The sequence below is a fragment of the Procambarus clarkii genome, chromosome 6 (genome assembly GCF_040958095.1).
Source record: "Procambarus clarkii isolate CNS0578487 chromosome 6, FALCON_Pclarkii_2.0, whole genome shotgun sequence".
Taxonomy (NCBI): Eukaryota; Metazoa; Arthropoda; class Malacostraca; order Decapoda; family Cambaridae; genus Procambarus; species Procambarus clarkii.
The window spans coordinates 39,569,056-39,584,876 of NC_091155.1; the positions used below are offsets into that span (position 1 = coordinate 39,569,056).

General features: G+C 43.5%; 1 protein-coding gene across 1 annotated transcript in view; it reads right to left on the reverse strand.

Moving 5' to 3' along the window:
• The window catches only part of Rpn1 (regulatory particle non-ATPase 1), a 674,509-nt gene that overhangs the window by 649,983 nt on the left and 8,705 nt on the right, over window positions 1-15,821 (reverse strand). Inside the window, exons 4-6 of the mRNA XM_069308605.1 lie at window positions 12,953-13,148; window positions 5,716-5,913; window positions 1,738-1,878 (exon numbers count right to left, since the gene is read on the reverse strand). Of these exons, the coding sequence (XP_069164706.1) occupies window positions 1,738-1,878; window positions 5,716-5,913; window positions 12,953-13,148 (535 nt within the window). The remainder of the gene's footprint in view (window positions 1-1,737; window positions 1,879-5,715; window positions 5,914-12,952; window positions 13,149-15,821) is intronic.

Here is a 15,821-nt window from a genome sequence, read left to right on the forward strand (position 1 = left end):
AAGAAAGGGGGTGGCTATGGATAGCACTCACCAGAGAACCCCATAAAGAACCTTGTGCAAGGTGGATATGCTAGACTTTCCAACTTCAGACACTCTTAAATACATGGCTAGCTGGTGAAATTTTCAAGAGACTGTTCTCAACTTTTTTGAGACCAAAATTGGAATATGCAGTTGTTGTATGGTGGCCAACAGGTAAGTAAGTAATGCCCCTATCTCAAGAAGCAGCACATCAATAAACTGGAAAAGGTGCAAAGGTATACTATTAAATGGCTTCCAGAACTAAAAAACCAGAGCAATGAGGAGAGGGCTAGAGGAGTTAAATATGCCAAAGTTAAAAGATGGAAGAAAAAGCTGCAAAATGATTACTAAATGTATATGTACATTTTATGTACATATACATTTGTATAGGTACATTATTTTTTCATAATTATACATTATGTACATAAAAGTAATACTGTACATATGTATTAAATGTATATGAACAAAATAGTAACAGAAATCAACAAATTGACATAAAGGAATTCTTGAAATCTACACCTTCAAGAACAAGCGATAACAGATTCAAGCTAATGAAACAAAGGCGCTGAAAAAATATTAACACTATCGCTCGCTTTGATCACGAGCGATCAAAATATTAACACTATCGCTCGATCACGTCCACTTTTTTTCTCCCGAGTCCTAGCCAAGGACAGGACACGCGTCCACTCCAAAAATATTTGTATAAAATTAATTTTTTTCCGATCGACCATGGGATAGTTTCAAAATAAGCGCCCATAAAATGTGCACAATTTGATACCAAAATGAAAGATGTAACACGAAACTTGAAATCAGAACACTTGAAAGATTATAAATACGTTTTTGGGTCTAAATTTAAAATTTTAAAATATGTTAAAATTCTATTTATTGTGCTATTAGTATGGGACTAGTTTTAAAATGCGCGCCTTTAGATTGCAAACAATTTGATACAAAAACGAGCGATGTAACACGAAAATTGATGTTATCAAACCGAATGAGTATACACATTAGGTTGTAGTGTGCAAATTGGTGCACATTCACGGGCAACTTTAGGCTTTGCTGTGGGGAGTCTCACCAGGCTTTTGGACATTATATGCATATACACCTGCAGGGAATTTAATTGCGAACACAATGATACCAAAACGAACGACATAGCACGAGACTTAAGGTGAGAAAATTTAAACGAGTATACACATTTAGGCGTCGCCGTATGCTTGCCCGCACCATCCGCCCCATGACGTCAAAGTCTGTGGCGCTCACGCGTGATAGTGTTAAACAGTTTTCTTTTGTACAGTGTGGACGGTTGGAGCAAGTTAAGTGAGAAGGGGTGGATACCAAAACCGTCAGTAGTTTCAAAGTGTCATATGACGAGTACTGGGAAGACAGGACACCATTTCTTTCTTTCACCAGCAGTATACTTAGAAACATTTACAAAATATAAATGCATTCATTAGAATAATTTTTTAAATAAAAAATAAGATTAATAAAAACGACATAAAAAATAATACGCGCCGATGGAAATTCCTTTACGTGAAGATCCTGATTTCAGTCTCCCCTCTCCCTCTGGAATTTGGATTGTTTATTTTTTTTCATAAATCTGAATTTGAATAAAATTCAGTGGGTGTATCTGATGCATTATTTAGAAGGATCCATTATAGGGAGATTTGGATTTGGAAGGGTGGCACGTACACAAATTTTAATTCAAAAAGAATATATACTAACCTCACGACCGAGAGACAGAAAGTGGGTATTAAGATGAGAGTTTGAAAGAATTTCTGTGAAGTCTTCATAATCATCCATCTCTTCAGGAAGTTCCAAGAACACTTGCTGCCTTCCCAGCATGAATGCTACTTGCATCCTTACCTTGGGAGAAAAAATAAAAATAAGTACTGTATATTACTTTAACACCAATAACCTACTTCTTGCAAATGTAAGCAACACAATGACAATGTGAACCAAGATGAACATCAACAACTGTAGTCTAAAACTACTTGTCTACACATGGCCAGTACTCTTATTTATGACATGTAACAAAGCACTCCTACCTCTTACCACTTTTATACTTATTTACACAAAAATTATCTTACTGGGAATTAAACACCCATCCATTTAACCACTGTGCTGCGCGGCCTCAAAATATGACATTCCTACTGTGCGCCGAAAATAAATTCCTTGCAAACAATTACAGTGGTACCGCGAATAATGATCGCCTCAAATGGCAAACATTTTGGGTAACGAACGGCCCGATCGCCGACAATTCGTCTCGTGTGGCGACCGCTCGTTTCAATAACGACGACACCACATGGTGGGGTCGCGCTGCTTCTTGCACATTCTCGGACGCCTCTGACGATGCAAATAAATTATGTTGTTTTTGTTTAAAGATGCTAATGATGCTGGGATATAAAGGGGTGACTGCTGAGATGTTGCAAAGCAATGACTTTTTTGTAGAACAAAAGAAATGAATTTTTTTGAAAAACAATGAATGAATATCAAAAAGGTTCGTTCGGTGGTCGCCAGGTGAGCTACTCCATGTTTCTTAAATAAAAAGAGACAATAAAAATAAAAGACGGTTGAAAAAATTTGAAAAACGGACAAATGCCTTAAAGGTTCGTTCAGTGTTTGTTGGGTAGGCTGCTCCATTATCGAGACAAAAATGAAAAATACAAAACAAATGGAACACATTTGAAACAAAGAAAGATTGCTGTAATGGAGCAGCCTACCCGACAAACACTGGACAAACCTTTATGGCATTTGTCTTTTCTTTCTAATTTTTTCAACTTTTTTATTTATTTATTTAAGAAACATAGAGCAGCCTACCTTGCGACCACCAAACGAACCTTTTTGACATTTGATCTGTTCTTCAAAATTTTTTTTTTTTTTTTTTATGTAACCCTTAAACTGGGCATGGCATATATATATACACCATAAGTAACATGTCCCACTGTGCGAATGGTGTATATACACACCATAGGGTGCCAGGCACGATTCAAATGGCCTGCGGCTACACGGGGTTCATATTAGCTTCCTCAGGGGTCTTGTAAACAGATGCCATGTTTAAAAAAATTCGTTGGCAATATTCTCTGGTGTGAGAGCCACAGTACTGTTGGAGCAACCAAGGCTGGTGCACGCAGCATAAGCTAACAGCATTGCTGTTCAGCTTGTGACCACAACATCGCCTAAAAATACCAAAATAAATAGGTAACTGCTATTATTTAGCGATGACAGTATTACAGATGACCCCTGACTGTGATAAAAATGACCAGGATTGTGATAATAGCAGGATTGTTGTGATAATTAGCGCTGAGGGAGGAGTGATGCTAAGGGAGTGAGGGAGGTAGCGTCGTTTACTGACTGTGTGGCCACCTGTTATTGTCTGCATTCACTATACCAGCTCAGTGGTTCTCTATGGTGAACACAAATGTAGATACTTATATATAATGTGTGTATTAGTGTAATAACACTGCAAACAGTATTGTTGGGAGAGAAATTTTAGTGCGCTTGACCTTGAATGAGTGAGGGAGGAAGCCGCCAGCTCTGAGTAGCGACGTCTCTTAGTGCCTGAACTAACTATATCAGCTTAGTTGTACATTTGTGGTGAACAAAACATGTAGATACTTATATATAACGTCTGTATATAGTGTAATAACACCAAAAACGGTATTGTTGGAGGAGAAATTTTAGTGCGCCTGACCTTGAATGAGTGAGGGAGGCAGCCGCCAGCTTTGTGTAGCAACGTTTCTTAGTGCCTGAACTAACTATATCAGCTTAGTTGTACAGTTGTGTTGAACAAAACATGTGATATTTATATATAACGTCTGTATATAGTGAATAAAATAAAAAACAGGATGGTGGGAGGAGAAAGTGGGCAAGTGAGGCATTGTTGAGGGAGTGGTAACGAGTGGCTGGCTGGTGTGTGGCGGTCACTCCTCGTTGCTTTTTGACTCATAATACCAACTTAGTGGCTCGTTGTGGTGAACAAAACATGCAGAGACTTGTAAATAACCTGTGTATAGAGTGTAATAACAGTAAAACTATTTGTTTATTGTTTTATGAACATAATAATTGAATCACTAATATGCACACCATACTTTTGAGTATAGCGATGATTCACCCGTTTTATTATATAAATCTATCACACTACACACTATTGAATAATATTACTGCAAAAAAAACTAAGAAAAAATCAATCGGAGACACTGAAATAATTAGGTAATATCATCATTGTGGCAACTCCCACCTGTCAGCTTGGGTGACGCTGACCGTCACTGACGACTGCTCTGTCAACCCCCACATTTTGCCAGACTTCCTCGCCCTATTGCGCCCAAAATATGTCACCTACAATTTTTTTTCCTGTGCTCAGGGAACACAAATTAACATTTTTAGAAGACGAAATAATTTTTTAGAATTTTTTTTTTTGTGCACAGGGATGCAAATCTCCTCAGGACCCCTTCGCAGCTTAAGAAACATGGAGCAGCCTACCTGCCTAACACCGAACGAACCTTTTGCTATAAGACAAATTTAAAAAACATTGAACAAATTTGAAGAAAGAAAAATGTCATAAAGGTTTCATATATAACAGGCTTCACAAATCCTGGCTGCCTAATACCATTGCAGTCTTACTCAAAGGACAATTACTGGACCTTAATAACAGGATGATCGAGACAAATTTGCATGCAGACAAGTTAGACAAAATCACATACACGTGGTCAGCCATGTGACCAACACTCGTGAGGGACTTAGTTCAGCCACACTGACGTGAGTGTCAGCTCTCCTCCAGTCTTAACTGGGTGAGGGACTTAGCTCAGCCACACTGACGTGAGTGTCAGCTCTCCTCCAGTCTTAACTGGCTCACCCTAACAGGTGCCACAAAAATAAGAATACATATACAAAATTACAAAGTACTTGCAGAACTTCTTACACATTCTGTCTTTGAGACTAAGTCTCTTACACATTCTCTCTTTGAGACTAAGTCTCTTACACATTCTGTCTTTGAGACTAAGTCTCTTACACATTCTCTCTTTGAGACTAAGTCTCTTACACATTCTGTCTTTGAGACTAAGTCTCTTACACATTCTCTCTTTGAGACTAAGTCTCTTACACATTCTGTCTTTGAGACTAAGTCTCTTACACATTCACATGCGCGCTGCCTCACCGTCGTTCAACAAGCCTACATTTATTTCAATTTCAACAATTTTAATCGAATAGCTGAAAGGATCATTTTTTTTTTTTACAACTGTAATCAAATGGAAAAATAAACATTTTTAAACCACCTTTTTTACTTTTGAGGCGAGGAAAGATTTTTCCAAATATTTTCATTTTAGCAGCATGTCAATATAATCAGCTGCAGTTGGGGGTTTCATAAAGTCTAGTTAACACTTACAGTGGACGGGGACACATACTGCGTTCATAAATAACTATGGATGTTGGGCAGGGACGTATGTTGCGTCCAAAATTAAAATATTCTTAAAAAATCCATTTGTTTTCCGATCGTTATGGGACTAGTTTTAAAATGAACTCCTTTAGATTGCGAACAATTTGATACCAAAATGAATGATATAGCACAAACAAGGTCGACCAGGAAACGCCTGGCCGACCTTGGGGTGGGCCTGGGCTCGCGCCAGGCGAGGCAGAGTGTTAAAGAAAATACAATACAGTGTTCTTAAGGATAAGTTTAATAATTAAACATCTTTCAAATCTTACCAACTTATCTGGGCATTCATCAAAGAGCTGCTTGATGAGATCCAGATCATGGAGCTGCAGAGCAAGCCTCATAGCTTGCGGATACTGACCAAATTTACGGTAAAGTTGCAAACTTGTCTGGAGCAGGTTGGTGTTCTCTGGGTCTGGTACATATGGCACACAACTTGTCAAATACAGGCAAACACGATGATATGCATCCTGAAAACAAAATTGATTTTAAAGAAAACCATTTACAAATTAAAATGTTGAATGTAATGAAACATTTTTTTGGAACGAGCCCCAGCAACCCCATCTCAGAGATTGTTCTATGCAAATGTGTCACATCAGATGTGACTGTTCAGTTTGGCTCGCTGGGAACCAGAGCCAACACCTGGCTTCCCTCACAGATGGGGAGCAGTGCGAGTTGCCACGAATTTATCTTCGTGGCATTATTTACAGTCTCTAGGGCATATTTTAGAACCATTTTTCTCCCACTGATATTGTTCAATGTATTGTCACTTCATGTTCCATTATGATACAACTGTCATAAATTCAATACACTCACATACTAGTGTCACAAGTACAGTACAGTATGTGCATAAAAATGTTTTATTTTTAAGGACATATAAAATGTATTATGAATTGTTTTCAAAACAGTATATATACTCACTCACACAATATGTACATGTTTTTGCACCATTATTGGACATTTCAAAGTCCCCGAGACTGTGATACTTGTTGAAACACTTGACACAGCACAAAGGGATGGCACACGCTGGCCACATGTTAGGACCAATTTACGTTTCTGTGGCGTCTTGTATGTGGTCTTACACACAATGCACTCATGCTGGCACACTTTCCAGTTGGTGGTAAATTGCCATATTTTGTGCGCATCTCAAACACCTCCCTTAGAAAGCGAGCCTGGGTACAAAAGCGTGGTGCAATACTGGCTTCACAATGGGTCTTTGTATGCCAGGAATTACTTTGCAAAACTTTTCTAGTAATTGTGTCACAACAGTAAAACTGAACACACTGAAATTTTGTTTACCACCGGTTTTCACAAGGTTAACTGTTGAGTATTATAACTATTGAGCATGGTTACTACAAAGTGGAAAAACATCATCTTGGTCCACTTCACTGTTTTCCGTACACACACTACTGCCCCCACTATCATATCACATTTATCCACCAAATACATGTTGATGATATAGTCCATAACACATTCTGACTTATAAATTCTTTGTCTGGTTGTTTTGTTCACCTTGCCACTGTCCACCATTGTACCAGTGTGAATGGTGGTCAACATGTTCACTTTACACCTGACTTTCCACCACCAATAGGATAAGGTGTTCCAGCTGCTCCTTAGTCTCAACCTTCCGAGACGCGCACTATTCAAAAAATAACCATTCTTTAATGCAAGTGAACTCCTTAAAAGTGTGCTCTGCTGTTTTCTTAAGGTTACTAAACTTCTGCCGATATGCCACAGACACCAACTGGTAAGTCATCACCACCGCCTTCGTCACAGCGTCACAGTCATTCCAGTCACTTACTGACAGTGTGGATTACGCTGTTTGGGCTTTCCCAGTCAGCACGGGTTGAATCATAATAGTCCAATGAGGCAGCTACTTTTCTCAGAGGTAGTAAAGAACCTGAACACCACTTTTTCATTGAAATTAGACACCACTTTTATATTCTGCACTGGATCAAAACCACTGGATTCTCTTCCACCACCTAATCTTAGCACTTCAAATTCGTGTTACCTATCTTTTTCTTCCCTTTCTCTCCTTTCTTGTCTCTTGCCTTTTCTTCTTTCTCTAATTCTATCTTTTTCCATTCTGCCATCTAGAAAGGGTAGCTTCCCATTACTCTCCATCTCTTAAGTGAAACTTAATACCAAACTCTTGCTCAAATACCTCCTTCAACTGCTGCAAATGCCTGACATCAGGTACCTGCATAAATATGTTGTGAACATACCTGCAGTATATGGAAAGTTTTAAGTCCATGTCAACTAGGACCCTTCACTCGATACCCATGTAAAAATTCACGAATAGGACACCTAGGGGAGAACCCACGGCAACCCCCATCCACTTGTTATTACATGTGCCCCTCGGGGCTCAGGAAGGGTCTCTCTTTAGTGCAAGCTTCGAGTAATTTCCTCAGTATGACCTCTGCTATGTCCAGAGGGGTACAAGCCGGATTGCAATACACACTGTCCATCATCATCCCGATTGTTCACCAACGTGCCGATAGATGAAGCAGAGGACAGACTCCTTCCACGTACTATTGTTGGAAGCAGTCTATGTCTGCCATGTACCCGGAAAGGAAGGAATCCTAAAAAAAACTACAGCTGGTTAAACATTGCAATCCAAAAGCAGAACTAGCAAGCAGAATTCCCCAATCGGAAAACAAGCGCGCCGCTGCCTACGCAACTCCCCCCTCCCCGGGAGGGGGATTGGGCGGTCCCAGACATCCCGAACTGGGTACCCAACCCCAGTTCAGTGGCTGAATATCAAAAGCCCTTAGCCGCCAACCCGAGGAAGGGAGGGAGAGAGGGTTTCCGGGGAGCCTCCAGGTCTCACCCAGAAAATAGCGTTTCATTACATTCAACACTGGTTTTTTGTGGCGAGCCCCTCTGACTCCCCAGAGCTACCTAACCAAAAATTAAGGAAAAAGAAGGACTTACCTAGGAGGCGGCTGCCACTCGCTCCACAACTCTTAAGTCAAGACAACAAGCTGCAACCTGCGACCACCAAGTTGCAGGATTTGACCACCGTCAAAAAGGCTACACACGCCCGAGAAGGGCCAGGAACATTAATGAGGTACCGTGCAGCCAGGACCGTGTTTGACCTCCAAAAGTCAGTGTGCCCGAATGTCAGCCCAAGACATATTATCAAAAACAGAAGCTAAAGCCGTGAACTTACAAACATCGTGGGCACAAAGATAGACCGCAGGCTGACTGGACCGAATAATCCTTAGAATGACCTTGGAGATCCGCTCCATAGAACAAGGAAAAAGGAAAAAAGGGAAACCGGGTCAACCCAAAGCGCGTCAACCTGCCACGCAGCCTGTGGCACGAAAGTAACGGCAAAGAGCCACAACTGGAAACAAAACATGGTACACCCCCAGCTGAACCAAGTATCAAAAAACCCAAGGACACCATCGGAAAGCAGCAGTCTCATTCATAGCCAGAAGAGAAGGATACGGCTGCAAACGAACAAAACTACCACCTGGACCAAAAGAGCAGAAATCCCTACGCTGGAGGAGAGCATGAAGCTCCCTGACCTGACCCCAAGAGGCCAATGCCAACAAGGAAAAAAAAAAAAAAAAAAAAAGAGCCTTAGAAAAACAGTCCTGAACTGAAGAGGCCACGACAAACCGAGAAGAGAGAAAAGAGAGCACCTGGTCCAATGACCAGGACGGCTCAGGCAGTGCATAAGCAGGCCGGAGGTGAAATAATGCCCTAGAAAGCTTGCGGAACGGAGCAGAAGTAACATCCACGCTGAATGCAAGCTGAAGCAGCTCCACCAGCATCACATAATACGAGGCGACAGTACTCGGCATAAGATGACGGTCCTGAAACAACCAAGGGAGAAAGGCCAAAACAACCCGATCAGAAATCGAAGACAACCTACAAAGAGTCAAGTACAGTGGTACCTCGGAATGCGATTGTCCCTGTATGCAAGGTTTTCGGAAGGCGAGCAGTATTTACTCCAAAAATTTGTCTCAGAAGGCGAGGGTTACTTCGGGACGCGAGTTTGTTGATACGCGTACAGGCCGACCTAGCGCGTGGTGGTTCGGCGATCGTCGCCCCTCCGCCCCGCCGCCCCTCAGTTTACCATTGTCTCGCGCTCAGTGACTACCCCCACATCAATTCTTCTCACGGATTTTCAGTGTTTTGTTGGATTTTTGGTGATTTGTCTATACAATTTGTTATTATATATCTCACCATGGGTCCCAAGAAAGCCAGTGGTAAGGATAAAGGCCAGAAAGCTCATGTGAGGATGACAATAGAGGAGAAACAAGAGATCATTCGGAAGCATGAGAACGGTACACGTGTTGTTGAACTTTGTAGGCAGTACAACAAAGCCACGTCAACAATATGCACTATACTTAAGAAGAAAAATAAGATTATGGGTGCTAAACTGGCAAAAGGAGTAAGAACATTAACGGCACAAAGACCACAAATACTTGAAGAAGTGGAAAAGTTGTTATTAATTTGAATACACGACAAGGAGTTGAGGGGTGATAGTGTTTCGGAGGCCATTATTTGTGAGAAAGCCAGGGTGTTGCACGAAGACCTTCTAAAGAATACCCCTGCAACGAGTGATGCAGATAAGAAAGAATTTAAGGCAAGCAGGGGCTGGTTTGAAAAATTTAGAAAGAGAAGTGGTATCCATAGTGTTACAAGGCATGGGGTTATGTGATGTGATTATGGAAGGGGACTCCCCTTCCAAACAGTAACTCCTCTCCTCCTCCCCCCTCCTCACCATCTTCCATACGCCTACAGCACTCGACAGCAAGGTAAGTAATAACTGGAACACAGTTTTGTAGGTTTATTTAGATGAATTAGGTAAATTAGGTATAAAAATTTAGTTTGATGTGGGGTTTTTGGGGTAGTCAGGAACGGATTAATTCAATTCCCTTTATTTCTTATGGGAAAATTAACTTCGGAATGCGAGTTTTCGGAAGGCGAGGCGTCTCCAGGAACGGATTAAACTCGTATTCTGAGGTATGCCTGTAATGCCGAAAGAACTGTCAGGAAACTTCATCCTGCCGCCAAGCGACTCGCAGGTAGGACACCATCAACGAAGCCACTATATCACCATAGAAGTAGTGATAAACCCGTGTAAAAAAGACCAGACGCAAAGATCGAAGATCGAACCAGCCACATACCGAACCGATCTGCTGAATGAGACAAAGCCGCAGGAAGACTCTCGGGTTCGGACGCCGAACAAGCAGTGCCTAAAACCAAGGCTGGGCTGGCCACCAAGGGGCCAACAGGACTACTCTCCCCTGGTAAGTCTCCTGGTAAGAGGGAATCAAATGGGACTTCCTACAGTTCACTAAGAACCCGAACCCGGCGAGCAGACACATGGACCAGTTGGAAACCCAGACCAGCCAGTCATCGAGGTAAGCCATAACCCGAACCCCTAATAATTGCAAACGGATCACCATGACCTGTGAAGGTGTGTAAAAAAGTGAAGTGCTAGATTCAAGCCGAATGGAAGGCAATGAAAGCGGTAAGCTTGCCGCCTCACAACACAACCTAGCCAATTCCTGAACCACAGATGAATCAGGAGATGCCAATACACATCCCGGAGGTCCAGGAACAACATCCAAGTACCCAGCTCCAAAAGCAGCCAGACCTGGGACAGAGTGGTCATCCGTAAGGAGGGGCAAAAAACCCCAGGGTTTCAGACGAGACAAGTCCAGAATGAACCTCAGGTCCGCACAGTCCCGTTTCGGAACTAGAAACAGGAGGGAAATCCACCTGAGGGACGCCGTTGTTTCGACCATGTCCAAGCATACCCACTCCATGATGACCTGAGAGAGCACAGGGAAAGAGGCTTGCCCTGCCCTATCAGTGGACTGGGTGAATTCGATTACAAGCCAGGAGCACCACTCGCATGACTCCGGATCAAAGGAGTCATTAACCCAATAGGCAGCATGACGAAGGCAAGGACAGTGAGTGTCGCCCTGAAACAATGGGACAGAGCAACCTTCAAACTCCCACTCGGACTCAAAGGACGCATCCATTTGACCAATGAGCCCCAATGGGGGTGTCCAGGACTCTTAGGCTGACTGCTAATGGAAGCCCAGGCAAGGTACTGCTAACTGGTTATCCCAGAACTACCTAACAATCAAAATGCTGAACCCCTGTGACGTATGCAATCACAGGGACCTAGCAGAGGGCCACCAAAATCATACAAGTGGTCCAACAGCTACATCAGGCAGACCCCCCCCCCCTCCCACCAGGCAATACAAAAGAAACACCCTGAAAAAGCACATCTCCAGGAGGAACAGAACCAGCCACTATGCATACTATAAGACATCTGCACAGTACCTTGCGCCCCTGTCAGCAACGATACTATCTCCTACCCAAGGCCAAACAGGGATAGGAAAAGACCACAGCTGACCCCAAGGACAGGCAATCACCGAGCAACAAAAGAACCCTCCGGAGGTAGTCCCATACAGTTTGTGGAAGGTAACCCCAAACTGCCAGGGCAGTACTTACAGGGCACCTAGGGAAGGGAACCCTAGGCACATACAGCCCCAGTACTTATGGAGGCACCTGGCTTGCACACCACCACACTGCAGCACAACACCACAAGGCACAGCACAGCACTGCTTGAAGATTGAAGCCAGAGTCGATCGACCGCCACCCAACACAACAGCCTCAGACTGGGGTTGGGTAGCTGGCATGGGAGGTCTGGGACCCCCCCCCCCCTTTCCCCTCCCAGGAAAGTTGTGCAGACAGCGACGTGGCGGCTGAGGTGACACCATGCTTGTTTGCTTGTTTTCCGATTGGAGAGTTCTGCTTGCTCATTCGGCTTTCGGTTTGCAATGTTTAACCAGCTGTAGTTTGTTTTGGGATTCCTACCTTTCTGGGTGCCTGACCTGGTAGATGGCAGATATAAACTGCTTCCAACTACATGGGTGTGTCTGTAAGTCAATGCTCCTCGTGCCTCTCTGAGGGGGGGCCGGGTTCTGGCTCGTGCTTCCCGGTAGGCTAAGAACTCATCGAGTGACTGTTGCCACGGTCTAATATATACACACATCAGCCCGGGATAACTCCGGGGAGCCGGAGGGGCTCTTCACAGAAAATAATAAATTTACTTTAACCATATTTGAAATTTCCTACCTCTGGCAGACTATAAACACAATTATCTCCCAAAAATTTTGGTCAGGTAGATTTAGGGTTCTGGAACACGAACCATATTTTAGTGGCTGTTCTAATTTTCAGAGGAAATAACAGCAGTGACTATCATGGCACAAGAGTACAACACATGGATGAAAAATTATGGCATAGGCCATAAAAATGCTACCAGTTGTTCGTGGCAGTATTACTAAATATTTGTCAACAAAATGTTTCATTGGTGGCAGTGCAAGGGATAATCTTACTAGCTAAATTAAGTCAAACCAATCAACGTTGGATTAAAGATAAAGTAACTACCTAAGTTCATGTAATACATTCCTACATTTAACTTTTCAATGTGGACTGGACAAAATATCCGACATACATCTACATAGTTCTCACCTTATCTACATAATCCTGAGAAGTGAGAAGATCTAACTGTTCCATTTCCATAAGAAGATCACAAGCTTCTGCCTCAGCATTATGTTGCATGTGGTAAGGGACAATAACGTGGGCTTCGCTAATTAGTTCAGCCCGTCGAGCATCATCATCTTCTCCGAGGGTTTCCCATTCTTGGGCAATGTCACCTGCCAGATGCCTAAAGAGCAACAATAAACAGTAATACTGTACATCTTGAGGTTATCTTGAGATGATTTCGGGGCTTTTTTAGTGTCCCCGCGGCCCGGTCCTAGACCAGGCCTCCACCCCCAGGAAGCAGCCCGTGACAGCTGACTAACACCCAGGTACCTAATTTACTGCTAGGTAACAGGGGCATAGGGTGAAAGAAACTCTGCCCATTGTTTCTCGCCGGCGCCTGGGATCGAACCCAGGACCACAGGATCACAAGTCCCGCGTGCTGTCCGCTCGGCCGACCGGCTCCCCTCGCTCGGCCGACCGGCTCCCCTTAATATTAATATTAATACATTAATACAATAACAAATCCATGGAAAATATTACCTGCAGCCAAACTTAAGATCTACTGTAGAGAAGAAATGTGTATACGTTGAAGGAACTGTAACACTTCAATTATACTATTTCAAGTACAGTGTATGTTATTAGCATTAACATACACATTCTAATCCTATTTCTTTATCACTCTTTCTTAGTGTTAATTATTACAGCTCATAATAAATATTGAAAGAATACTCAAAATATAAATATTAAAAAATATTATATATATATATATATAAAAATAAATATAAAGTACATGTGTTCCACTACACGTGAACAAAAGCATTTACCAAGGAATTCTCACAACCCAAAGTGTAATTTTTTGCCATCACACCTCAGTGTTGGCCCTGTTCCCATATTGGCTCAAAATGGCACTAAACAAAATATTTATATTTGATATTACATTTCTAGGATATATAAAAAAAACAGCGTTGAATGTAATGAAACGCCTTTTTCTGGGCGAGTTACCGAGGCTCCCCAGATCTATCCAGGCTGAATGGATATGTATAACTTTCTGGCATCAGTCAATGCATGGAGTTCTTGCCTACCGGGGACCACGAGCCAGAATCTGGCGCTCTCTAGAGAGGCACGAGGAGCAATGGCCTATAGACTCCCCCCCCTTTTATTATTGGGAGCATTCTATGTCTGCCATCGACCGGGATAGGTTGAACCCCTATTCTGGTAAAACTATTGCGACTGAAGACCGAACAAGTGGACACAACTTCCCAAACGAAAACTAAAAACTAGCAAACGAGCATGACGTCATCACTTTGACGCGCCGCTGTCTGCGCTACCCCCCCCCCCCCCCGGAGGGGGAAGGGGCAGCCCTAGACCTAACCACCGGCGACCCACCCTACAGCTCTTAGGCTGGATGTCAAAAACCTGAAAAACACCGCTGACTGGAGGGGAGGGAGGGAAACCGGGAAGCCTCTGGGACTCGCCCTCGCCCAGAAAATGGCATTTCATTACATTCAATGCTGGTTTTCTGGGGAGAGCCCTGTCGGCTCCCCGGAGCTAACTACCCAAAGGTAAGGAAAAACAGGGACTTACCCGGGAGGTGGTCCGTCCTCACTCCTCAACGCTAAGTAGAGACAACTGGCTGCAACCGCCGACCCAATGCAACGCAGGCCCACCTAGGACCAGGAACATTCAAAAGGTAGCGAGCGGCCAGGACCCTGTTCGACCTCCAAAAACCCCGGGCCCGAATGTCCACCCACGACATGTTGCCAAAGACGGCAGCCAAGGCAGCAAACTTATGAACGTCGTGGGCCAGGGGATAGACCGCAGGCTGGCTAGATTTAATAACCGTGCGGACAACCTGAGACCCGAGCCCGGGAACAGGGAAGAAGGGAAACCGGGTCCATCCAGAGTGCACTCCCAGCAACCGAAGTTGTGGTGCGCAAGATTAGCTGCCCCTTCCCACTCCCGGGGAGGGGGGAAAGGTTGCGCAGACAGCGGCCGCGGCAACGTGATGACGTCGTGCTCGTTTGCTAGTTTTCATTTGGGGAGTTCTGTCCACTTGTTCGGTCTTCGGTCGCAATAGTTTTACCAGAATAGGGGTTTGTTTTGGGGCACCTACCTTTCTGGGTGGCAGACATAGAATGTCTGCCATTGAGACGGTCGATAGCAGACATAGAATGCTCCCAATAATAAAGGTGGGGTCTCTTTGCATTGCGGAGGAGCATGAGGCACGAGGAGCATTGCTCCTCGTGCCTTGGGTTATGGCCCCATTTTGGGGCCTTAACCACAAAATGCTGTAAATGAACCAGCAATGCTGTAAATGAACCAGCAATGCTGTAAATGAACCAGACACGTAAACTTTCCCACATGTTGTGATCACTGACCTAGCATCCCGTCAACTTTCCCACATGTTGTGATCACTGACCCTGCATCCCGTCAACTTTCCCACAGGTTATGATCACTGACCCTGCATCCCGTCAACTTTCCCACAGGTTGTGATCACTGACCCTGCATCCCGTCAACTTTCCCACAGGTTGTGATCACTGACTCTGCATCCCGTCAACTTTCCCACATGTTATGATCACTGACCCTGCATCCCGTCAACTTTCCCACAGGTTGTGATCACTGACTCTGCATCCCATCAACTTTCCCACAGGTTGTGATCACTTAGCCTACATTCTAAGCAAATTACCAATCACTCATTTTACCAAAAACTTGTTCTACAACGTAGGCGAGTAAATTTAGAGTGCAAAATACAAACTGCAACACTAGATTCACTGAAGCTTGCAGTCTATTGGAATCAGTATAAGAATTGGTCCAAATATTAGTAACAATATTCCTTTTATCACATGCATTTGCA